At 42.2% G+C, this 26,528-nt stretch overlaps 1 protein-coding gene across 1 annotated transcript in view; it reads left to right on the plus strand.

Annotated features, from left to right (window-relative positions):
• The window catches only part of F5 (coagulation factor V), a 143,758-nt gene that overhangs the window by 9,581 nt on the left and 107,649 nt on the right, over positions 1–26,528 (plus strand). The window contains exons 3-4 of the mRNA XM_088444919.1: positions 4,394–4,516; positions 13,030–13,242. Coding sequence (XP_088301045.1) covers positions 4,394–4,516; positions 13,030–13,242 — 336 coding nt within the window. The remainder of the gene's footprint in view (positions 1–4,393; positions 4,517–13,029; positions 13,243–26,528) is intronic.

The raw sequence follows: 26,528 nt of genomic DNA on the forward strand, positions 1-26,528 counted from the left end.
TTTTGTGCCTTTAAAATCTGTACTGTGGGCCGGATTCAGAGATGGACACAGTGTGTGGATCGGTGCTGCAACTTCTGATGCAGAGGATTTGTGTATATATTCTAATGCAGCAGGTGGTGTCTTTAGTAAAAAGATGCCCATTGCTGGCTACCTCAGATCCGCTGACTGAGTCCAGAGATGCAGAATCGGATCCACTGCGTGAACACTGGGTGGCCATTGGACACCTGAGTAATCCTCAGGTTACTCAGGATGTTCTGCAAAACCATGCTGCCAAAACCAGTGCAACTGCGCACGTGGATGCAGCCACTGGCTTCTGCACGCCTCTGTTTACTGAAATGCTCCCCACTGCTGCCACCCAACGCCAATAGCAAGTCCATCATGCTGTGGCTTTTGATGTCGCAGGACCAGATCTGCACATGTGCAGTACAGCTCCTGTGTATGCGCAGATCAAATATCATTGAAATTGTGCGTGACCATCGGCACAGCGTCCAGTATGGAAAATTTCCGGAGACACATTTACAAAGATTGACCTCAGAACAACATGAAAATATGAAAGCAGTGTCTACTGTTTTGGGGAAGGCTGATGACTGAGAGGTTTCTTTAGTATAATTTTGATTAGAATTAATGTTTTGCGGTAACTTTTGTTTTGTTTTGCATGCAATACAAAGAGTATCACAGGTTAGAATGTATTTTTAAAGGTCTGTTTAGGTTATATGCAGGATAATGGTACCCGAGGTCTGTACCAGACCATGGAAAAATTTTCAAGGAAGTAAAAGCTCCCTTGACTGGAGCTGAACATTATGCAGCAAAGCGAGCATTACTTTAGAGGAAGTTCATTAGAGTTAACACCTTGAACTTTTCATAGTCACTACTGTGTACACATTATATTGTTGTAATACATGGTGCGCTTCTGCTCTGTCCTCCATATTGCTTCACGCCTAAAGCATTTGCCAAACCTAACCAAGAAGGCCGCCGTAACTAAGTCTGCGCTTCGCCATCTTGTCTTTTACTCATTGTGTTTAAGCGCTACAGTGGTACACGGCTGTGTACCACTTAGCTCCATGGCAGATCCTACGACATCCTGCTGCAACTACCAACATACATGACCGGCTGGTCCGCTGCAAGTTTCCGCTCATTTCCGCTACCCATAAGTGTTTCTGTGAGTAAGGATGTACTGTTACTGAGCACCATAAATAAGCCATAGCTCCTGGTGAAGTCTAGTGTGCCCCAATAGTCCTTTCCGCTGGTGTCTACTATTCACCATCTTCTGTGCATCACAGAATAGTACACACATATCAACACATATAACGTTGCAAATTATACTAATTAAAAAGGAGATTTTGTATATTACAGGTTCATATAAGTGTTAAATTCACACAATTAAGTTGCAAATAATTAGAAATAATAAAAGTGATTTGGTATCTGTATTTTAATAATGATTGTACGTATTATTATTTTTGCACAAGAACTTGAAAGTTTTATTTCTTGCACTTTAAAATTAAGTTAACATTCTAGTAATTTATAAACCATGTGCTTTAGTTTTATAGATTGTTATGACATAGAAGCAATTGTTTCTTTGTTATAGAAACTTTACTGTTACTTTGGTAAAGGTTGTTTTGTACTATTTTAAGCCAACACATAATCTTCTTAGATTTCCTGCTGCTCAAATCCAGGGAGCATTATTATCCAGCACCCCCTGCTGCTGTAGTATTTTTTCTGTTGCTGGCCTTACAATCCCCAGCTAATAGGCATGACTCCTAATTATGGGCCTTTATGTGTTGTTTCCTGGAGTAATTATGTAAACCATATTAAGCAAAGTACTTGTAATCAGCAGTGTAGACAGCTGGGAATTTCCATTCAGGTCATAAGTAATTTTTGTGTATATGTGTTGTCTCATTGTCATTCTCACCAAATAAAACTAATAAAAATAAAGTATATTTTCTATTGCCACAATAATGTCTTGTAGAGTTGATATATAGCTTTAAGTGATATACATTGTGAACAACAGAAATCATGTGGCCCAATGCACTTGGAGTTTTTGCCCCCAGTCACATTTCTCTCAACTCATGTTATAAGATCCTTCTGCCCCAGGGGCAAAAGCAGTATTTTTAAATAGAAGATTCCCCAGTATACACAGTATACTTTTTGCCATACAGTAGTGCCTGTAATTAACATTATGCCACACAGTAGTGTTCATAGTTTTACATTATAGTGCCCGTAATTTACATTTTGCTATGGAGACCTGGTGAGATAATTTTGAAGTCCTCCGCTCTTTGTCTAGTTGTGAAACACCTAGGGGTTTATTTACTAAAGTGCTAGTTTTTAGAAGTGGAGTTGTTTCCCATAGCAACCATTCATATTCTAGCTATTATCTTCTAGAAGGTGCTAGATAAATAAGTAGTATCTGATTGGTTGCTATGGTCAACAACTTAATTTCTAAAAACCTGCACTTTATTAAATATACCCCATTGTCACAAAACTGGGACTTAGTCATACATAACCAGTCCGGTGATGCTTCATTAAGGAGGGCCAGTCTGTCCCAGAACACTGTCATCACATTGTTACGGGCCATGGGTGCAGTCAGAGGTGTAGCGTGTAGCCAGGGTGTCCGGAGCACGTGCTTGCTATGCCCCCCCCCCCACCCTCAAGTATTCCAGGGAGGAGACAGGTCCATATGGGATTAAAGTAAAAAGAAGTAAAAATAAAGATATGGGGCAGCATCAAAGTGGGGCATGGAGGGATATATATATTCCGCCTTCTTCCCCCTGTCTCTCCATCCTCCTGCCCGAGCTTTCCATCCTTCTCCCGTATCACTCCAGTCTTCAGCTCCTGTAGTAGTATCCCTTATGCAGGGCCCTCTGTAGTGCCCATATGCAGTGCCCCTATAGTTGTGCCCATATGCATTGCCCCCTGTAGTTGTGCCCATATGCCATGCCCCCTGTAGCTGTGCCCATATGCAGTGCCCCCTGTAATGGCTCCCGTCTGCAGTACCCCCTGTAGTGGTTTCCATATGCAATGCCTCCTGTAGTGCCCATATGCAGTGCCCCCCTGTAGTGGTGCCCTTATGCAGTGCCCGCCGTAGTGGTGCCCATACGCAGTACCCCCTGTAGTAGTCGCCCACAGGGCTCAGGAGGTGAACGCCCGCCCCGCACTTAGTAGTAAACTGTGGTTTGTTGCAGCGTAACTGGGTGCAGGGGGAGGGACGGCCCCTGGATACGGCTTAGACGCCATAGCAGACGACCCCCTGCATCTATTGTAGCTATGCACCGGTCTGCACACATTCAGCATACTTACCCTGTAGCTGGCAATGAATAAATCATCAGGAAAATGGAGCTAGTGCCATTTTCCCAGAGATATTTGCTGTAGCACAGTGGCGCGAATGAGGTTGGGCATAGAGAAATTGACCATGGGCCCCCTCTTCCCATAAAACGCCCCTGGGCAGTTACCCCATAGATCTTCTTTAAGTAAGTTCAAGGTTGATAAAGATTCATATTTGTACATAGTTCTATGAATTATGAACCTAAATTTTTGTATTTATCTTTAAATCTGTAAATAAAAGTGGTCATCTGTTATTTAAATAGACATAGAAAAGGATTTTTACTTGTGAACATTTTTTTAATAGACATATATCTAAAATCTGAAATATTTCTGGTTTGTTTACACATTCACTTTTCACCTAGAATTGATGCAACTCAACTTAAGTACAGATTGAGTCTTCCATATCCAGATATTCCGAAATATGGAATTTTTTAGGCATGACTGAGATAATGAAACCTTTGATTTTTGATGGTTCAATGTACACAAACTTTGTCTAAGGAACAAATTATTAAATATAATGTATAAAATGACCTACAGGCTGTGTGTATAAGGTGTATATGAAACAAATTTAATTTCTGTACATAAACTTTGTTTGAGCCACAAAATTATTCAAAATATTGTATAAAATTACCTTCAACCTGTGTGACTAAGGTGTATATAACACATAAATACATTCTGTGTGTATATTTGGGTCCCATTCCCAAGATATTTAATTATTAAATGCGAATGTTCCAAAATACGGAATATTCCATTATCCAAAATACCCCTGGTACCAAGCATTTTGGATATGGGAGACTCAACCTGTACTAACAACTTAAGTACTAACAACTTAAGCACTAACATAATGAAATAGTATCAGACTTAATAGGAAACACTAAATTATGTAAAAAAGAAAAACAGTTAAAGTGCAAATCTTTTAAATTAAATAGCTACTTATCAGAAAATTGGCCTCTTACTCTTTTAACATGAATGTGCTATTTCTTTCTATTTCTATTTATTTTACTTCTTTCCAAAAAAGACAACATAGGTAAAAGTCTTTTACCACGTTAAATATTGTTCTGTTTGTTATTTTTAGGTATTCTGGGACCAACGTTACGTGCAGAAGTTGGAGACACTTTAAAAGTTAATTTTAAGAATATGGCCACCAAGCCTCTTACCATTCATCCACAAGGAATTTCATATGGAAAACTATCTGAAGGTAAGAATGATTTTTACTACACTACAACATCTTCCTATAAACAGCTGGGAAAAAAATCATATCTGCACTATAATTGTTGTTTTATTAATTAGTGTGTTAAAATAAAATTTTCCAGTTGTTTTCTATACTCTGTATTTTTGTTTCTTGCTCACTTCTTGGGCCATATGTAATAGGGTGAGAGTTTAAAAAAATTGTGAGTTTGCATGTTCTCGCACTCTATTACATTGATCGAGTTCAGAAAGTGTGAGAGGCTACTGCTACTCTCACATTTTCTAAACTCTCACCCTATTACATTGGCCCCTTGTCTTTGTCTCATCTTATGTAATTTAAATTTTATTTTCAAGAGCAGAAACTCTTATTAAACAAATGTTTCACTTTAGAAATTGCACTGTGGGCCTTATTCAGCAGCGTTCGCAAATGCAACTACGTACAAAGATCGAGCGATTGTTATCCATTGCGCATGCGTAAAATCCGCACTGTGCATGTGTTGTGCTGCGATCGCTCTGCGATTACACACACACAGAGGAATACATTGCAGAGTGAGTGACTGTAAGCGTTTGGGGGTGGTGACGTGGCAGTGGTCGGAAAAACACTGTCATGCCTATCTATTTGAACATCGCTGCCTGGGCGTGCATAAATTAGCCACAGCAATTGCATACGCATCTTGAGAGCCCTCTGCGTTTCTGCAGCTGGTCAGACTTGGTGTAAATGCTGTGTACCTGTGCGATGTGCGTCGATGGTACCGATGTTTACGCAGAGAGCGACTTGTAGGTGTGACTGATGAATAACTAATATGCCCTAGTGATCTACTGTATTTGTCCACGAAATGATCACACAAAGTGGAAGACCAGGTCGCAGCATGTTGTGGCCAGCTGATGTTTTCCTGTGGTGATTAAGATCTCCATTTAAGCACTCTCTAAAGGGTTTAGGACCTCAGTTGAGTATTTAGCAAACAACATTAAGTTTAGCTTACCAATGTTTGCGACAAGTTAATGGCGACCCAGCAAAAACCTTGCAGGGTTTGCTGAGTCCCCGCCAGATTGAAGCGCAATGCGCATGCTCAGACGAATGTTGCACATGCCCAATAGTCATTAGTGTTAGATTGCCGGCAACACAGTGGAGGATGCGTTGACCACTACCGGACAAATAAGTTATGTTAAACACTAGCAGCATATTTGTACTGTGATACTAAACTAAGGGCCTCATTTAGTAACGAGTTTTATCACCAAAACGAGTGATAAATTTCACGGTGTATGATAAATGGGGCTCCAGCCAATCACCTCCCAACTGTCAACTGTTAGAAAATGACAGTTGGGAGGTGATTGGCTGGAGCCCCATTTATCATACACCGTGAAATTTATCACTCGTTTTGGTGATAAAACTCGTTACTAAATGGGGGCCTAAATATTGTCGGCAATAAGTATTGGTGTTAAATATATTATATATTATATTATTATAATTTCCAGGGCCTAATACAGATTTACATAAACCTATATATGGTATACCCACTTATATATACAATTATATACGTTATACAGAGAAAGGCAAGTGCACAGTGCAAACCTAAATTACAGTAACATAAAACACAGGGAAATACAGAGTACATGCAGTACAAAGAAACAATACATACTTGGTATATTTATGCTAGACCACTCTCCAACCACCGCTCCTCATACAGTCTGTCAGACCTATTGTTTTGACCCCCACACTCTGTTTCTCTTTCTTTCTTTGTTACTTATAAAAACATACAGGGATGGATTGGGAATTTACATTTTTCTAAGTGGCCTCATGTAGGCGGGACCAAAAATAGTGGGTGGTGCTAACACAAAAGTAGACGGGATTAGCACACGATTAGTAGTCAAAGCTAAAGTAACATGCGATAGTATATGGAGCTACAGCAACACAAGGGGGAAAATATCACAGTAGGCAGACCTACTGTAACACAAAAAAGGCTATAAAGTATTGTGCTATTCCCAAATATTGTGCTATATACCCCAAGTATTTAAGTACTTTGAGTCCTATTAGGAAAAAAGTGTTATATAAGTAACATTATTATTATTATTATTAATGTAAAGGTCAGATTGTGTGCTGTGCGCCATTTTCTTGTGGCTCCAGGGTATTTACATTTAAAATATTTCCTGGACCTAGGACGGAACATCTTATAAAACACACAAAACAGACTCATCAGTGCAATCCTGGTCATACAGCAGTAACATGGGTGTGCATGTTGGTCCCTGTACACCAGCCATGGTCCCTTTTAAGTTTGTAAGAACAAACTTTACATGAGATAATAGATGGTAAAGAATCAAGAAAATGCTGATGTTTAACCCATTGCAACCCTGTATACTACATATTCCCTAGGCTGCTCCTCTGTCTGAAAATGGCAGTTGTTGCTGTTTAGTTGTAAGCAGGTGTCTAGTCACAGAATGCACAGTGCACACACTGCTGCCTCCACGTAAACACTTTGCCCAGAGGCAGGGCCTTTACAGACAGATCTTTGGGTGACTTTTGTGACTGGCATCTCAGTGACTTTAATCAGAACAACAGAGGTTTTTCTGTTGTTGTGAAAGGGCAATTCTCTCCAGAAGTCAAAGGAATGCTGAGTGTTGTAGTCCCACAATACCTGAAGTAGAATGATTAAAATGTGTACAGTATTAAAATATACAATAGAGTACATGACCTAAGGATGAGTAAAGAGCAGCACACTAGTGATCACTATGTAATTGTATGCAGCAATAAATATTTCATTATATAAAGGATGTGATGGCATGCAGCAGCCTGGCTGGCAGAGCACAGAATGAATGATTGGCAGAAGGGTGCACCAGGGCTGCACTAAGTTCTGCAGCAACAGTGCATGATAATAACTCATTATAGGATGCCCGAGAGTGATGCTAGAGACCTGTTACCTGCTGTAGAAGCCACCAGACTGTGTCATGGGACCACCTGCCAGGTAATACAGAGAGGAGGCGACAAGAGCCCCCTACACATCTACAGACACTGAATACATTGCAGGTTCTGCACCCTGATGTTACTAATGTCATTAGTTCCTCTTGCTGAAACCACTCCCACTTGTGCCCGGCCAGTGATCGTGGAAGTGGGGTTCACTCCAGAGGGGAAACTACACCCACAATGGAGAGAATCCAGTGCTCTACCTCCAGCCCAGCTCTGCCACCTCTGCCTTTATTATACATTGCCCTGCCACCAGGCCAGATCTGCCCTTATAACCTGTTCTGCCACCAGCCCAGCTCTGCCACCTCTGCCCTTATACACTGACCTGCCACTACCATAGCTCTACCCTGGCAGTGGGTGTATGGGCATTGGGGGTGTAGTCAGGGGCGGATTGGCCATTAAATTCACCGGGATGTTTCCCGGTGGGTCGACGTGACTATGGGGCCGATGGTACCGTGAGGCCGCCTGTATCCCCTCCCCCAGTAGCACGTTACACACTGTGGGCCTTGGCTGATTGACAGCCCCGGCCTGTCAGCGGCCCCGCCTCCTGTAGCGCGTCTCTCGCGCTGGTCCTTCCTTGCATGGTGCAAAGGCAGCCAACCCTGAATAGCCCGTCACTCACCGTAGGGGCTGTGCCTTTTGGTTGATTGACAGCCCGCCTGTTAGCAGCCGCGCCCTCAGTAGCGCATTCATCACTCAGGGGCTGGGTCATCCATCCAGCCCATGATGTAAGAGGGACTGACGGGAGGGCCATAAGAGGGCTAAGGCACTTAGCCCTTGTTTCTCTAATCAATAGGAATTTGGCTGGTAATGCAGACGACGTGACGCGATTAAGTCATGCCGCGCGTTGTGTGTGTGTGTGTGCAACGATACGACATCACGGGAGAAGAAGAGCCGAGGTGGAGAAACTGCATAATTAGCTGAGCTTGGAGGACCCCGATTTGGCTCAGTGATAGCAGCTGCCTGTTCCTGACAGGGAGGAAAGGTAAGTTGCTACAGAGAAGGGGGAGGGTGGCTCTCTCTTTTACCATAGTCACAATTGAAGTATAATTGGCAAAACCTCAAATTTATTGCATTCTCTTGCTCCAGTAAACTGCTTTGAAAAATATTTCCATTAAGTCTCATACTAAAAAGGGGAAATGTGCAGAATGACGTTTTGATTATAAGAAAATATATATATATGTAAATAAATAGACATGTCGGTCACCACAGGCGCTGCCTCTGCAGCTCCTCTTGTCCCCATCCCCTCTCTACTCCACCACCTCCTGTCCTGTTATACTTACTCCACCACCTCCTGTCCTGTAATACTTACTCCAAGCCTCCTGTCCTGTAATACTTACTCCAAGCCTCCTGATCCCAGTGCTTTTCTCACCAATTACTGCGGTGTGCGCGTCACACCTAATGTGCACGGATGCTGGGGTGGGCACTGTGCACATTAGGTTTGACATGCCACAGCTGCTACCTAATTTTGTTCAGGGTTACATTTTATAATGATATATATATGTGTGTGTATATGTATTAGTGTGATTCCCTGTGTGCAATACATGGGATATTTACATACTGTACATTCAAGTACGTGAACTCTTTCTACTTTCTATACCTCAACGTTTATATATTTTCTGGTGTGCAAGTTTGAAATACTAAGGCCCGTATTCAAATAGACGCGAAAATCCGAGATCCACAAAAAGTTTCGTTGTTCACTGTTTTTCGCGTGTCTGAAACTGAATAGCAGGAGAAAAGAAGTGCAATTTTTTTATTTTGGGGTGCATAGGTGGGGGAAACCACTCAGAACCCTTGGGACAGCCCCGAAAGGATAACTGTGTAAAAAATCCCTAAAAAAGTGAGGAACACCCCAAAAACAGTACTTTCATTTTGGGGGTGAAAAAGTACAAAGTGGGGGGACAAGCATAAAAAGTAGCGAAATAGACTTCTTGGGTCTGCAAGTATCAAAAACAGGTTAGAGCATTAAGGGGCCCTGGGCCCTAAGCAAGTGCTTAAAGTACAATATGGATGATCCTATTATGATTCTAACTAAACTGACTCTGATATGTGGATTTGTAAAAATGAAAAGGTAAGCTGTACTGGGACAGGGACTGCTGTGTCTTATTGTATTGCTCTACATTATATGATGGGATAGTAAAAGAATAATATTAGTGCAAGGCTATCCAATTTGTGGCTCAGTATCGGAGTGGAGTGTTCCAGGCTTATTTGTTTTGCTTCTACATGTCCGATAATGAATCTCAATCTAACTGATTCATATTACATTGTGGCTCTGCATGAAAGTCTGACACTGCACAATCAGTTGGGTCTGGCTTATCATTCCAGCATAGGATGTTTTTTTCTCTGTATTAAGGGACTGTTTCAGAGATAGGAACTATAGCACAGCCACTACGTCTTTGTGAAATTATGCTAAAACCACAGGAGGTATCTTAAGCAAAGAGACACCCACTGGAGGCTTCTCTGATCCACTGCTGCATCTGAGAAGGCAGCATCAAAACAGCTGCGTGACCATCTGACATCTGAGTAACATCTGAGGATGTCCAGCAAAATTTGGCACGCCCAGAAAACGAGGCTGAACCCCCCCACGCTTCCTGTCGCTGCCTCCAAACGCCATGCTGCTGCTTTTGGGGCACAGTGAACAATCTTGCAGAAGAAGACCTGCACATGCACACATCTCTAATCCCGCCTACTTTGCTGTTGGCTCCACCTACAGTTGATTTGGTGCTGCCCACATGGGCCACTTCCATAGATTTTTCCAGGGCCACTTTTAATCCCCAATCTGCCCCTGGGTGTAGTGCATGCAGAGTGGGGGTGTACTAGGCTGTGTGTGCCCAGTAAAGGAGGGGTTCCTGTCTAGTAGACATACCACGGTGGAGGGTAGGGTGCAACACATATATGGGGGATGGGGTGTAAGTGTGCCTGGCACACATGCACAGTGAAAGGCTCATGTGTCCAGTAGTGGGGGTAGTAAGTGTGCCCCGTAGGAGGTGTTAAGTGTGCTCAGTAAAGGGTGGTTAAGTGTGTTCAGTGTGTAGGGGTGGGAGGGAGGTGCAGTAGCCAGTGCTAGCTCCAGGTGCCGTGGATCCATGCTACACCACTGGTCGGGGAACTGGGGAAAATCATAGATAACGCCATCTCCAGGTCACGTTATTATCCCGAGTCCCGCAGGTTGCTGCTGCTTCCTCTGCCTGCTGGATCTAACTGGATCCAGCAGGCACGCGGGCTCCTCACATCGTGGTGACGTCATGACGTCACCCGCGCACTGCATTTCTGGGAACGATGGCCTCTGAAGCAATCAGAGGCTTCTTTAGTCTCTGATGGCTTCAGAGACCAGCGTTCCCAGTACTGATGGGGGTCTGCGAAGCTGGGAGCCGCATTAGAAACTCAAAAGAGCCTCATGCGGCTCGAGAGTCGCGGGTTGGCCACCCCTGTTCTAGAAGATAATAGCTACAATCTGATTGGTTGCTATGGGCAACATCTCCACTTCTAAAACCTCTCACTTTAGTAAATTTACCCCCAGGTGATAGTGTGTGTTGATCAGATAATCGCTCCTTCGATCTGAGCTTTTATCAGATCAGTATACACTGGTACTTGCTGAGCAATTTCTTGCTCAGTGTGTACTCTCTTTTTGTCTCTTAAATGGGATCAGTAGGTTGAGAACGATATATTGTAGCGAGTGCAGCACACTCTCTGTATCGTTCACTTGATCAGGAGTGTTTATTGGTTAAAAACGCTCTAATGCTTCTGCATACACGCTATCCAATTATCAGGCTGATCAGATCTTAATTGGATAGTGTGTACCTAGCTTTACTATTAAGCATAGGGAAAAAAATATCAATGGTTCATATAATTGGAAAATAATGTGAAACCATTGCCTATGGAAATGCTTTGATTTAGAAGATAAGTTTTCATATACAAAGTCATTTACACAATTAGCTATTGTTGTCCAATTGGTTGGTTGTGCAGTCAGATACATGTAAACGGGTTGGGTATGGGATGCCAGTGCTCAGGATCCCAGCAGTCAGAATCCCGACGCTGGCATCCCGACAGGATTAGAATACCGACACTTGTCGGTCAGTATTCTAACCCTCCCCCTCTTCCTACCCTAACCCTCCCTCTCCGGTGCCTGACCATAACCTCCCCTATAATGCCTAAACCTAACCTCCCCCTCCCCGCACCCTAAACCCAACCCCTTCCCTCTTAATGCCTAATCCTAACCACCCCCTAGTACCTACACCTAACACCTAACGGTAACCCTCACCCCAACCCCGCTACTTACTTTCGGGATTCTAACAAGTGTCTAGATTCCGGCACCGGCATTCTGAGTGTCAGAATCCCTGCAGTCGGGATATTGACTGCATCCCCATGTAAACACTACAAGAAAGGTAGAGTGTCATGCAGTTACCCACTTACGGCTAAAATCTATATTAGATCCAATCCTAATTAAATGTTATTTCATTTTTTTTTATGTGGGCTTAACTGCAGCTTACTTCTGTAGTAACTTCATTTTTGCAAAGTGGGGGAAGAAAACATCTCATAGAGGACAGTTTCTGTATGAGCTTTTCCTCCATTTCAGTTAGCTTTTTATTTCTAAAAGCTAACAAAGTATTACTTTTACTTGAAAAATACCAGTGTGGTTTTATATAAATATTTTTGGTCCACTTCATAATTCTCTAGTTCCTTATGTTAACTAATATTTGGCAGTCATAACGATAATTTTTACGCCCTCATAGGGGCCCATTTATCAACGAGTTTTGGTATACGCAGCGAGTTTTGAAAATTGTTGTGTGTGATAAATGGTGCTCAAGCCAATCAGCTCCCAACTGTCATCTGTCGGGATGCCTGACCGCCAGCATCCTGTACCCAACCCTTATATGTGTATATATTTTTTCAATATTTAATCAAAACATGCAGAAGTAAGCAGACACTGTCCGCCTACTTCTATGACATCACAAGTTGGAGAGAAGTTGGCTGGTCTGCTGAAAATGTTGGTTAGGTGTATGAAGTACCATTTTATTTGGACAGACAGTTGGTCAGTTGGATGGTTGGCGTAAAGTTGGTCTGGTGTATGACCAGCATAAGATACAAGATTGAGGAAAGCAACCCAATAATGGGAAAGAGTAGCAAAGTTGAGAAAAAGTAAGGAGCACGGAAATCACGCCAGGCTTCTCACACCACCTGGTGGAAAAAGGATAGGTGTATGAGGACACTTCTCCAAATATCCCCACACAGGGTTTCCATAAGAAACTACACATATTCATTACTACATCCACTACCTCCCTATCCTTAAAAATATGTTCAGTTGAGCCAGGTGAATAGATGTAAGGAATGCTGGGTCTGGTTACGTAGAAAAGAGTGTTAGGTGTGGGTATAGCAGACAGCCCTAAGACAAACAATCTATAGTTTGGGCAAGCATTGTTGTGGGTGTATTGCTTGGGAGCCAGGAAAAACAAATGGTGAATGTTGCAGCAATTCCTGACCCCTATGTTGAAATGAGGTACACTTAGGGTTCTGTTATCATTGCCTACAAGTGTGGTGTATTAAAATATATTTCTTTTAATTAGGGGCAAAATATGTTGATGGCACACCTCCCTTGGAAAACATGGATGATTCTGTTCTGCCAGGTCAAACATACACCTATACTTGGGACATTACAGAGAACATGGGACCTATGGAAGCTGATCCTGACTGTCTTACCAGTATTTACTATTCCATGGAAAACATGGTACAAGATGTCAACTCTGGATTAATTGGTGCATTGTTGATATGTAAAAAAGGTAAATGTAAACACTTATACACAGAGTTTTAGGTGTTTGTAACACAAGTTATAAATTGAGATGAGGCCAAGAAACAGCCTTGGATTAACAATACAGATGGTCCAGGTAGGAAGCATAAAGGGAAGGAAATAGGTAAAACCTACACAAGGGCTATGCAAGACTGGCAGAGGTGGTCTGTTGACAGGTTGAATTCTGGGTTGGCAGCAAGTTTCAGTAACTGTATCCAAGCAAGCAATTGGGACAGGTTTAAAAGCTTTAAATGTGAAAGTGAGTGGAAGATAAAAATAGACAAAGAGAGTTTTCAAAAATCGAGTGTCACAAGTGGAGAAGACATTGACAATCATTAATGCGACAGCAGGTCCTGAGTTCATGAGGAAAGAGACTGTTGATATAGACCATGCAGTCAGTGAGAGGAGTCTTACTGATGCATCTAACAATAAAAGTAGACTAGAACCATTTAAAATATTGATGATTTTTTGCTTGTGTAACCCAAATTTTGTACAGGTTGCTACAAGGAATCTGAAAGTAAACGTTTGTGTAACATGGGGAAGCATGTAGCGAGGGGGGGTGTTGAAGCTGGAGAGCGCTACTGCACATATTCCAGATTGGATGCTGCAAGTCCTTAACTAAGATGTCTTACTTCTGCATATACGTGGCGCATCTTGCCACCGTGTTGGAGCGTCACAGTTAGCTCAGAGAGACCTGGTGTTACCACTGGCCCACAAATGCCTAGAGACGCTGGTACCGCTTGCATTCTGGTGACCTGTATGCTCCACTAAAGCTCCACTCCATGTGTTGAGTTATGTATGCATAACTGTAAGTATGGCCAGGGCCGGATTAAGGCTTGTGGGGGCCCCAGGGCAACTGAGATGTGGGGACCCCCACTAATAAAATTGCCAGCCCACCCACCCCCAGCCCCAATACAAGAATGCCCCTTACCTTGAAAAAATTAAATAAGTGAAAAGAGTAAAATGAAAGATAAAAAATAAATAATGAAAAATAAAATAATGAAGAAATATCAAAACAAAAAAATATATGATAAAAGCACATAAAAAGCTTCACGTTGGCAAGGGCGCCCTTAAGACACAGGAGCTTTGATCATCAGTTCCCCCCACAAGCTGTCCCAAATCTCCAATCGCCGTAGAGATCCACTGCTGCTGCTGCGGCTGATGTCCCGGGTCATGCCCACATGCTGACCGCTGGGTTCTGGCTCCTTATCGCTGCCTGCAGCTGTTTTATGCCGGGCTCACACAGATGACATGAGGTGTGGTCTTGCAGGAGCCTGTCAGTGGCCGATGCGATAAGTGAGGGACAGAGGTGCAGAGGGGCTTTTATTGACATTGCTTTTTCCTGGACTGGCTTCGCTGAGAGCTGGTCAGGTTAGGGCAATATTTGCGTGGGGACCCCTGGACGACCTCCCCGTCCGCCCCCCCTATAATCCAGCCCTGAGTATGGCTGTTTATTTCACATTGCTGCAGAATAAACCACCCCACTTGTTAAGTACTGGACTGCTTGTTGACTCAGGACATCTGTTTGTGTATACCTACACTCTGCCATACCGCAGCCATTTGTACACACATAGGAAATACAATGAATTGGAATTGTGTTTACATTGGGCATGATTCAAATGTGGACAGTATTGCACAGCCACAAGGAAGCGGCTATGCAATACCATCCAACAAATATTTAAATGCTGCAGGCATCTATAGGAAGCAGACGCCTCCTGACATCAACTAGATGTTGTTAAAAAAAAAATTAAAGTAAAATTTGCTGGGTCCCCCCAAAATGACTGGTCACTTCCATTCACATGAATGGGGAAGCGCTGATTGGCTAAGTCAAGCTCCCACGTTCTAAGCCAATCAACGTTTTCTTCTTTCATTTTAGTGACAGTAACCTTTCATTTCAGGTTTAGGCACTGTACAGAGTGCTGTGCTGTGCTGTCCGTGGGGATCGGGTTTATGTTTCTTTATTGTACAGTACCAAGACCTATAGATCTAACAATTGAGAAGAAGGGGTTGCGCTAATGGACAATTTCTGTGTCTATAAGAGTCTGCTGCTATGAGGAAGGAAATGGGAATCCTCCAGTCCCCACACACAATAAACTCAATCACAAAATCCTAGCGCACGATCAGTACTTTACTCAACAGTTGTCAATTGAGAATCATTCCTGCACATAACCATACATATTGAACAAAGGTGAAGCTTAGAACAACATATCACAAAGTGTAAAAGTTTATTATAATCTAAAATTATATAATTTTTTAATAAATCCTAATACCGGTATGCAGATGGCATACAATGCAGTACAACATATACCATTCAAAAGAAAAAAAATGTTTAAAGAATTAGTTCCTTCACCTTAGGGAAAATAAAAACAATCTCATGTGGAAGTGTATAGTTCCCAAAATTCAGTAACTGAAGCTGAATAGCTCTCTAGTCTTCCAAAAGGAAGCAATTGTGACCAACTGTTTTGGTATACCTAGAAGCTTCATCCGTTAGGAGGTGGAGCCTCTCACCAACACCTTGGTGCTACAACAATTGCATATGTTCCAGTTCGAACAAAATAGGGAGTCTCATTCACCCTTCTTTAAAGCAACCATAGCTGAGTCTTATACAGAGGGTTGCAGGAGTAGGGGAGATCCTGGAAGTACAGATGTTTCCTTGCTCATCTAGCCTCAATACACCATGCAGCATGATATGCCGAGCGAAGTGAGCCGTCAGGTCCCGCTAGCATCGAGTGTCTATTTTTTGCCACCTGGAGACTGTGCTGATTCATTACCTTGTGTTTTGTTGCTGTGCTCAGTCTTGCCATGGTGTATGACCTGTGACATGAAACTATCTTCCACAACCTCACCTTTGTAGCAGAGTTTGGCTGTTCCTCACCCAGTTTTAAGCCTCCTACACAGCTGTTTCTGTTTCAGTTAATGACTGTGTTTAAACCTACATATGAAAATGGGATGCGGTTAATATCCCTACGATCGGGATATCGATTGCTGAAATCCTGGTGCTGGAATCCCGATCACCGACAGAACACCGATGTCGGAATCCCAACATGACTGTGAATGCCGACGTTGAAATCCCGGCAGCCGTCATCACGATCGTAAGGAGACCGGGGCAAGATAAGTATCAGCCGCGTGGGTGGGGGGTTAGGTTTAGGCACCCAAGGGGGACTTAGGGTTAGGCTGCAGGAGGGCGGAGGTTAGGGTTAGGCTCCAAACATGGGGGGTTAGGTTCAGGCACTAAGGGGGAGGGTTAGGGTTAGGCACTAAGGGGGGAGGGTTAGGTTTAGGAACTCTACGGGTTAGGGTTCGGTGTAGGGAGGGCAGTGACGGACTGGGGTACAAAGGGCCCACCTGGGCAATGCAGTGATAAAGGCCCATACTTTGGGGTGTGGCCAGCCTCCAGAGGGTGTGTGGCTATCCTCCACAGAGGGTGGGCTAACCATTAGAGAGGGCATGGACTGGGCCCCTTAAAAAATGTATATATAGTAAATACTGCTGGTGCATGCATGATAGTGTACCAGATTAATAACAGCTATCCATTGTAGAAAATACACCATAGTCCTGTGCAGTATAATGTAGCATATGTATACTGTATAGTTAAAATGCACAGTCTTGAACCTGTTCCTTGAAGAAGAGGGTAGGCCCTCAGGCAGTGGGGCCCACCGGGGGTTTCCCCTGTGCCCCTGTGGGCCAGTCCGACTCTGAGGGAGGGTTAGTATTAGGGTACAAAAAAGGAGGGTTAGGGGGTAAATAGAACAGGGGAACAGTACTCACCGTTCCCCTGTCGGAATTACAACCATCGGGATGCCGCTGTCGCTGTACTGACAGCCGGCATCTCCTCTGTCTGGATATTTCATATCGATACCATGAATATTGTGATAATTATCACCTGTTTTGCATGACTGGTTAATCATACACTTGACTATAATCCTACAAAATCCCTGACTTTGTGCAAGTGTACCTAAAATAATTTATGTTGTTTGAAGGCAAAGAGTGGTCACACCAAATATTGATTTTATTTATACTTCTCTTCTGTTCAGCCACTTTGCATTTTTGTTAATTGATAAAAGTAAACTAAAAATACTTCTATGATTTTTAAAGTGATTACAAAAAATGGAAAAGGATAGGCAAACAGGGCAATGCCATCGACCATTTTTATTAATGCATCATTCATTTTTTGTTTACTGCAAAATGCATTACTTTTATATTTATTTATAATAAATACTAATTGTACTGTAAGTACATATACAGCCATGGCCAAAAGTTTTGAGAATGGCACAAGTATTGGTTTTCACAGAGTTTGCGGCTTCAGTGTTTTTAGACCTTTTGGTTAGAATTTACTATGGTATACTGAAGTAAAATTACAAGCATATCATAAGTGTTGAAGGCTTTTATTGACAATTACATAAAGTTTATGCAAAGAGTCAATATGTGTAGTGTTGATCCTTCTTTTTCAAGACCTCTGCAATTTCCCCTTCGCAAGCTGTTAATCAACTTCTGGACCACATACTGACTGATGGCCGCCCTAACCAATGCTTAGAGTTTGTCAGAATTTGTGGGTTTTTGTTTGACCACCCACCTCTTGACGATTGACCACAAGTTCTCAATGGGATTAAGGTCTGGGGAGATTCCTGGCCACTTAGTTATCACTTTTGCCTTATGGCGAGGTGCTCCATCATAATGGAAAAGGCATTGTTCGTCACCAAATTGGTCTTGGATTGTTGGGAGAAGTTGCTCTTGGAGGATGTTTTGGTACCATTCTTTATTCATGGCTGTGTTCTTAGGCAAAATTGTGAGTGATCCCACTCCCTTGGCTGAGATGCAACCCTGCGGGAGGGTCTCGGCTCCCGCAAGCCCGAGTGGACGAGTGATGTCAGTAGAGCCGCCCACAAACGGCAGGCGTTCCTAAGGGAACGCCTGCGTTTGTGCAGCCACCCCCCCTCCCCGCCTACAAAACGGGGTGAGCTGTCAATCAATATTGACAGCCGCCCCGTCTTGTAGTAAGCCCCTGAGCGACGGAGCTGCCGTCGCTCGCTGGGGCTCGTGCATGTGCACGCCGGAGTCGTGTGGGAACATCGGCCCGCTCGCGAGCGGGTCTGAATCAGGCCCAGAATCAGGCCCTGAGTTAACTCAGATTAAAAGCACTTATTAGTATTTTACATACTATTTTAAAATCTGTTTTTTGTTGTATATTTTGTTGTGTTTTTACTCTTACCACCAAGTGGTTATTAATTATTCTAATAAAGGTTATATTTTAAGTTGATTAATGTCAAGAATCAGTGCACTCATATGGGGATTCTTTTTTCTCTCGTGGTTTATGTAATATGGTCATATCCCAGAGTTGCACCCCTGATGATAATAAATAATTGAGAGATATACAGACCATTAACAGGGTAATTCTGCAAATATAATAGCCTTGGTGCGACCCGTTATTCCACTTTCCCCTTCCTTGTGTTTCAGATTAAAATCAGTTGGGCCATTATTGTGCTTACTTGTAAATGAGCCTGTAAGTTAGGACATTTTAATAACTCCTAAATTGGTTCCCATGTGGTTTGATAATGATTTAAACCCTAAACACCTTGATTCCTCCCAACTTTGCCAACCATTTTTGTAGACAAATTGAATACCTGTTATTGTTGGCTTATAATGTGGAATATGGGACAACCGCCGGGACCCATGGCTCAAGTCCTATCAGCAAATATACTATCTGAGCTAGAAAGTGACAGTGCAAAATGGGACCAGAGACAGTGGTCCTTTTTTTTTTTAACAAGTTTTATTGACAGATTGACAAAGAAATACAAATACAAAGTCAGGTATAAATGATTATCGCAGAATAACCGGTATTCCACATAACAATGATATATATAACACAGATTCACAAAACAAAGACAAAAAACATATAATTCCCACTCAAAAATCTTGATCAAAGGATCAACCGCATTAATCAGAAGGGTATGCCGGAACTTACAATTCCAGGTTGTACCATTCTGTTAAACCAAAGCATTTCCGTAACGCTTCTTTCAATACATCCGAAACTGCATGGATATAAGGAAGCCATGTTTCAAAAAACTTTTTGGTCTGTTTTTCTTTATGTAACAAAGCTTCTGCCCAATCCATAAGAAATAAAAAAGTAAATTTGGTATGGAATAAATGTATAGGAATGGAAGCAGGTGAAATCCACTGTGTTAAAATAACTTTTTTAGCAGCTGCTGCCAATTTGATGAGTAGTATACAGTTGCCCCCTTGTTAGACCATCATTACCCCCATTTGGATAAACACCCCAAAAAACACACTCTTTAGTGATTTCAAATCTTAACTTCAGAAAGTTAGTAATATAGTCCTGGAGAGTCCTCCAAAATATTTGGACAATACCAAAAACAATGGATAATATCTGCATCAGGGGTCCCACATTTATAACAATTAGAATCTACCGCATCTCCTATGATATATTTTAGTTTTGGGGTGAAGTAGGTTCTGCGTAAAATTTTTTGATGCATTTCAGTGTAAGGGTGAAAACAAATATTTATTTAGCTTTGTGTAAGCCTCTAGCATATCCCTCATGGAAAATCAGGGAAGTCTATCTTCCATTTCAGTAAACCTGTGGAGCCGGTTTCAATACCAAGGATAGAGCGAGCGTATGCATAAATAGATGAGGTAGAAAGAGGATCTTTAGGTTTAAAAAGTAAAATTCTGTCTAGAGAGCAGAGCTGATCTAGCTTTAAACCTTGAAGTGTTTTTTGAGCATAGAGCTCACAAGCGAGTCAATGGTGGCCCAGTGCACATGCGCACGACGGAGCTGGCTCCGTCGCGCGCATGCGCGAGACCCGGATAGCGACGGGCACTCCGTCGCTCCGGGTCTCGTACCCTTTGGTGGGCGGGCCGGGGGCGTGGCTGCCCAGACGGAGGCGTTCTCATGGGAACGCCTACCATCTGGGGCCGGCCTCACTGACATCACAAGTGATGTCAGTGGGAGAGCTTTCGGCTCTGTTAGAGCCGAAAGCTCTCTGGGGCTTGCGGCAACGAGACCCTACCACAAGGGTCTCGTCGCAAGCCCGATGGTCGCGATGGTCTTGACCACCGCGACCAGCATCATGGCCGCTCGCTATAGCTGTGGGTAGTTACCCCAGGCCGCTCTAAAAAAACAGAAGGCCGGCCCTGATTCAGAGTGAGTGCTCTGTTAGACCGTCCGGCTCTGAATCAGGCCCATAGCTCACTGCTTGTAAAAAGGGAAATAGTGGTATTGAAAGGGGTGGAAATTTATCCTGTAGCTGTGAACCAGATATGTGTGAGAAATTATCAATATTTAAAAATTGATATACATAACACAAGCCTGCATCATGCCACACCTTGAAAATTGAAGAGGATTTATCTGGAATGAACTTGCCCCATAATTGTAAAAATAGTGAGTGTGTTTTTGAAACTTTCAAATTGGATCTCCAAGCCATACACGTAGATTGTAACAGGATATTCTTTTTTATCGAAATTGGGAGAGATAAAGAAGGGGTGTGTAGTAGGGAATTTAAATTGTGGTCAGGGATAAAGGCTTGTTCTACCTGCCTTTTCATATAGACATGAGAGCCTCCAATCCAATCTAATGCCACTCTGTAGTTTGCCGCTAGGGCATAAGTACGGCAGCAGATTAACACCTCCCATATCTCGTTTTTGGTGTAGTTTAAACTAAGATACTCTAGGGCATTTACCTGCCTATATGAATTTTGTTAGAGCTTTATTTAGTGTTGCTAAATCTGTTTTAGATGGTAATTGGGAGCATTTGTAAGATATAAAGAAATCTAGGAAAACATATCATTTTGTAGAGATGGCATCTGCCTAAGTAAGATAGAAGAAGATGTGACCATTATTAAAATCTAAGACGGTCCGTGACATAAGGGGAGAAAAGTTAGCGTCATATAATTCGGTCGGGTGTGATGGTATCTCCACTCTCAATATGTGATGCCATTCTCAGTGGCCCATTAACAATGGAAATTGATTTCCCCAACCCGATTTAGCCTCAGAGAAAAAGGCTAAGGCTACAGCTGTAGTGCAATTAATTTTAAATCCCGAAATCAATTCAAAAGAATTTAGTAATTCCATCAGATATGGCATTGTTAATTTAGGATCTGCAAGGTATAATAATAGATCATCCGCGAATGCGGAACATTTGCTCTCCGTTTGTGCCAAACGAATGCCTTTCTACCGAGTTTCATTAAAAAAAGATCTAATAAGGGGGTCTAAAGCCAGGTTGCATAGAAGCAGAGAGCGCGGGAAGCCTTGTCTAGTACCACGGGCGAGAGAAAAGGGTTTGGTGTTGAGAGCGTTGATAATCAAAAAAGCTCTCGGTGTGTGATATAGAGTATTAAAGACATGGGTAAATTATCTGTCGAAAGCTTTGTCTGCGTCACAGCTAATCACTATATTGCCTTTCTCCCACCTTTGATGTGTTGTTAGCATAGCTGCAATAAGAGTTGTAATGTTATGTACAGAGTGACGATTTTTGAGAAAGCCTGGCTGAGCAGGGTGTAGTATTTTAGGAAAAATTTGCTGCATTCTTACAGTCAATAGTTTGGTAAATATTTTTATGCCCTGGTTTAATAAAGAAATCGGCCTATATGAAGAGACTAATGTGGGATCTTTATTCGCTTTTGGAATTAAAATAACTTGTGCAATATTGAAATCCGGTGAGGCCTGTCCCCCTTGAATAATAGTGTTATATAGACTGGAGAGATGAGGGAGAATTTGTGGAGAAAGGAGTTCATAATAGGCTGCGGATAAGCCATCTAGCCCTGGCGTCTTTCCTGTAGGTAAAGTTTTTATAATTGTAGCAATTTCTTGCTCCGTAATTGGGGCTATTAAAATATCTCTGTCCTCCTCTGTTAATTTTGGCAAACCAGCCTTTTCCAGAAATTCCGTGCACAGGGATGAATGATCTAAAGATTCTCTATAAAAAGATTCAAAATATTGAAAGAAAGTCTCACTAATCTGGTCTGATTTAGAGCTAAGTGTGCGTAAATCTGTTCGGATGGAAGGGATATGTTTAGGTGCAGTGGAGGACCTCACCAGGTTGGCTAACAATTTGCCAGGGCGATTGCCCCATCTAAAATATTTATTATTACGGTATGTGAGAGCTATTCTGGCCTGTTCCTCACATAAGGTGTCATAAACTGCTTTGGCATCTTTGTAGGACACTCTGTTCGCCTCCGAGGGTTCCATCAAAAGGGCAGAGTATTTAGTAGATACTACTTTAGAAGCTTGAGAAAAACTCCTCTGTAATTTTTCTTTTTTGGCGCAACATATGAAATCAAGTGATCCCTCAAAACTGGTTTTGATGCCTGCCAAAAAAGATTAATGTCCGCTATGTGTTGACAGTTATCAGTACTATAAATAAGAAAAGTCTGCTGCAGGTAGTTTTGAAAATCCACTGAGGTGGTCAGATAATCAGGAAAGCGCCAATTATAAGATGAGACTTTCGGAACATCCAATTGTATCCGTAGTTTTATGGGTGCGTGATCAGAAATAAGTATGTTTTCAAGAGTTGCGTCTATGACTATGTGCAATACAGTATGTGATGTCAGCCAATAATCCAATCTAGAGAAACTTTTATGGGGGTGTGAAAAAAACGAGTATTCCCTGGAGACTGGGTTAAGATGTCTCCAAGGATCAATCAAACCCAGAGAGTCAATTAACACAGTGGTGGTGGAGGGAGCTGAACGGCTTCTTCCCTCATGTCTAGGTCCCCCCGAGACATCTAGGGTGGGGTCCAAAACCACATTAAGTTCACCTCCTAAAATCAGGGAACCCTCCACCCAAGGTCATATGGTTGTATATAAGTTGGAGAAAAATTCCGCATTGGGGCCTGGGGGAGTATAAATGTTAGCTAGGGTGAATATTTCCTCATCAATTACTACTTTCAATAACAAGTATCTCCCCTCTGGGTCTGCCTTCTCCTCTTTAACTGTTTAATTGAGAGAATTACTAAATAGTGTGATTACACCCTGTGTCTTGGTTTTGTAAGACACACTTCTATATTCTCTCAGGCATGTGTCTTTTAAAGTGTTTGGATCATTACAACTCCAGCGCGTTTCCTGCAAGAAAACTATGTCGGGTCGGTATTTTTTAAGATGGCGTAGTACTTTCCTACGTTTAGTCGGGGTGTTCAATCCTTCTACATTTCAAGAAATTAATGTGAGATCTTTTTTGACTATTGTGGAATGAGTTGTCTGTTTCTGTGAACTGGTCATTAACCTATTCCAACATCAGGAAAATATGCAGAGACAAACCATCTAAAAGGTCTCCCCAGCCCGTCCCAGCGAGCAAACCAGGGAAAAGACAAACAATAGAATAATATATCACTGTACAAAATCAGAAAGGACCTGTAATTTGCTATAACATAGAATTTACAGTAAGTATACAATCTGTCAATTATTAAATATTTTAACTGTACCCAAGTGGGCGATTGAAAAAAACGCCTTTTTGACCATTGGAACTCAGAAAGGTACAAATTAATCAAAGAAAAACAAGAAACAAGAGAAAGATTGTGAGGGTCGGCATTGATTAGTATGAAATGCTTGTAATTTTACTTCAGTATACCATAGGAGGGTGAAATGAATACCTTTTGAAAACAGCTCCTTACATATTGGTGAGAATTCTCGTCATCTGGAGGAGACTTGAAAGGAAAATCTTGAAATAAAAGTAGTTTAGATCCATCATAGGCCAGATTGTTGGATTTACGATATGCTTCCAGAATTTGCATCTTATCGATATAATTCAATAGTTTGAAAATGACTGGGCGTGGACACTGTTGTGTCTGCTGTCGGTTAGGGCCTACAAGATGTGCTCTCTCAACCATCAAAGATGTAGATTAAGAGGTTATTCCCAATGTCTCAGGGAGCCAGTAACGAAACTGGATCAGAACCTTTATATACCCCTGCCTATACCTTCTAAATATCCTTCCTATAAACCTCTAAGAATTACGCTAATTTGCGTACGCAGTCTGACCGCAAATAAAGACAGGAGTGGAATCTGTGGTTCCAATGCACAAGTATTATTCAGGTAAAAGTACAGTCAGTTACACGCAATTGATACATACACAATTTAGGCGTAAAAGGAAATATTACAGACCCAAGTACAGTATACATACGCTGCGCCTCCGGACCCAGAGTAGACCTCAGACTAGAGACCCTCAGTTCATACAACCTTCAGCATGGACTAAAAAACCAGTATACAAGCACACATATTTATCCCCCTCAGACTAATACAGGACAAAGGGAAAGTTTCTTGCTGATATCACTGGTTCCCAGAGGAGAAGCATATGTTACAGTACATTTAACAGGCTGGTTCAAATTGACTCTCCCTGCCTCTAACAGCAGGGGAATCTTTCTAGTAACACCTTCTGTACATTCCAACAGTTTAAACATTTTGTTGCTTGTAGGTTCTGTGATCCATAACTTGAGTTTGCATGATGCGATCTCTCCACCGATAATACCGGAATGCTGTAAAAAGCGTATGCATCAGAACAAGACCAAACACAACTTGCTTATCATGTATAATACCTTAGTTATCAAAAACCTTTATTTCTCAGCGTTGAAAGTAACTTAACCAACTTAGATCATACATTTTGATGCTTATGGAACCTTATGAGTGAATATGAAATGTGTGGGTATTCAGGGTTTGGTATAAAGACATATTTAATGTGTGTATGAAGATGAGTGCATTTGTCTCTAACATTTTAGCATGCTGGGCCAGATAGTTCTACGTGTCCTGTCAACAGGCCCTCCCACCTTTCCTGTGTTCAAAGGGAAAAACCTATTTTGTTCTCCTAGACTCTTGTGTGGAATGCAAATGTATTATCACCTCAAGCTGTGAAATTTGGGGCCATCCTGTCTAGGATTCAGACAAATCCAATTGTGTATATCAATGCCTGGATTATATTACAATTGCCACAACTTTACTTTATCTGCATCCAGGGATTCCCAATTTGTATGTAAAACTACCCATTGTCTATTTCTATTTACTTTTACTCAGAAGGCTTGTTTTTCCAGTTGCCCTTGGTAGATTAACATTGCCATCTGTTCTTAGCTCCTGAATTGTAACTTGAAATGACGTTGGTCATAAAATGGCGTCTTGCAGATTCTTGTTTCTAAAATGGAGTCTAGCTGCCATTTGCAAGATGGCGTCGCGCACGCTTCAATTTTAAACTGATCTTGTCTCAGCTAATAATCCAGTTTTGACACCATGTAGAGACCAGTGTATGCAGATCTCTAGATTTTACTGATCCAGGGAGACCTATCAGAACCAAATTGTTTCGCCTATTCCGATTTTCGAGATCTTCAACCTTATCATTTAGCGCTGCAATAGTTGAATCATGAGAGTGTATCAACGATTTGGCTTCATAAAGATCATCCTCTAACTTCGAGATACAATCCTCAGCCTCGGTTAGTCTCTTAGTGTGTTGGGATAATTGGGCTGTGGCTGCATTAATGGCCTTTGTAAGCGGAGCCAATTTTATGTCAAGAAGCGGAGAGATGATATTAGAGATTTATAAAGCTCTTTCTATAGATAAAGGACTATATTTATTGGCATCAAACAGCGTATCCATAGAGTCGTCTCTTCCAAATGACGGTGGGGATAAAGAAACGTCTGAAGCCGAGGCTGTTGACTTAGACCTGGTTGTCTGTGGATTTCGAGGAGGTTTAGGTGTTTTGTTCACAAATTTCTCAGTATTCATGGTCATAAGATTAGACAGCAAAAATATATATAAAGGAGATGATATGACAGAAATCAATATAATGCTGAGTATAGCTGTAGTGTTGGAATTTTGCCACTAGATGGAGAAAACAATCAACTAATCAGATCAGAGAAAAGTAGACAATTTAGCTAGGCACTTCTTATTCAAAAAGGAGGATTATTGTAATATACACTTTATGGCAAGCAGTGGGTGTATCATTCAGCGAGGTGCAGATCTGTACCCAACAGCTCCATATATTAAGACTGGTGGATGAGAGCCACAGATAATATAGAACTCACTATGTACTGTGAGTGAGTGAGCCTGCCTGCAATCCTAGGAACCCTCAGGATTCCAGGTGTCCCCTGTGTCAGAAAGCACCGTACCATTGTCAGTGTCCAGAGAGGTGACCCTCCACTCACACAGGATCCACAGAGGCGATCTGGGCAATGCAGGCAACCCCCAGCTGTCAGAATGGTGGGGGATGGGGAGGAGTCTCCCGTCTCCACATGCCGTTCAGCGTGTCCTGATCCGGTCAACCCGGAGGCAGCTGGAGCCCGTTTCCG

Source organism: Taudactylus pleione, unplaced genomic scaffold, assembly GCF_031769625.1.
Source record: "Taudactylus pleione unplaced genomic scaffold, aTauple2 ptg000374l, whole genome shotgun sequence".
Lineage (NCBI taxonomy): Eukaryota > Metazoa > Chordata > Amphibia > Anura > Myobatrachidae > Taudactylus > Taudactylus pleione.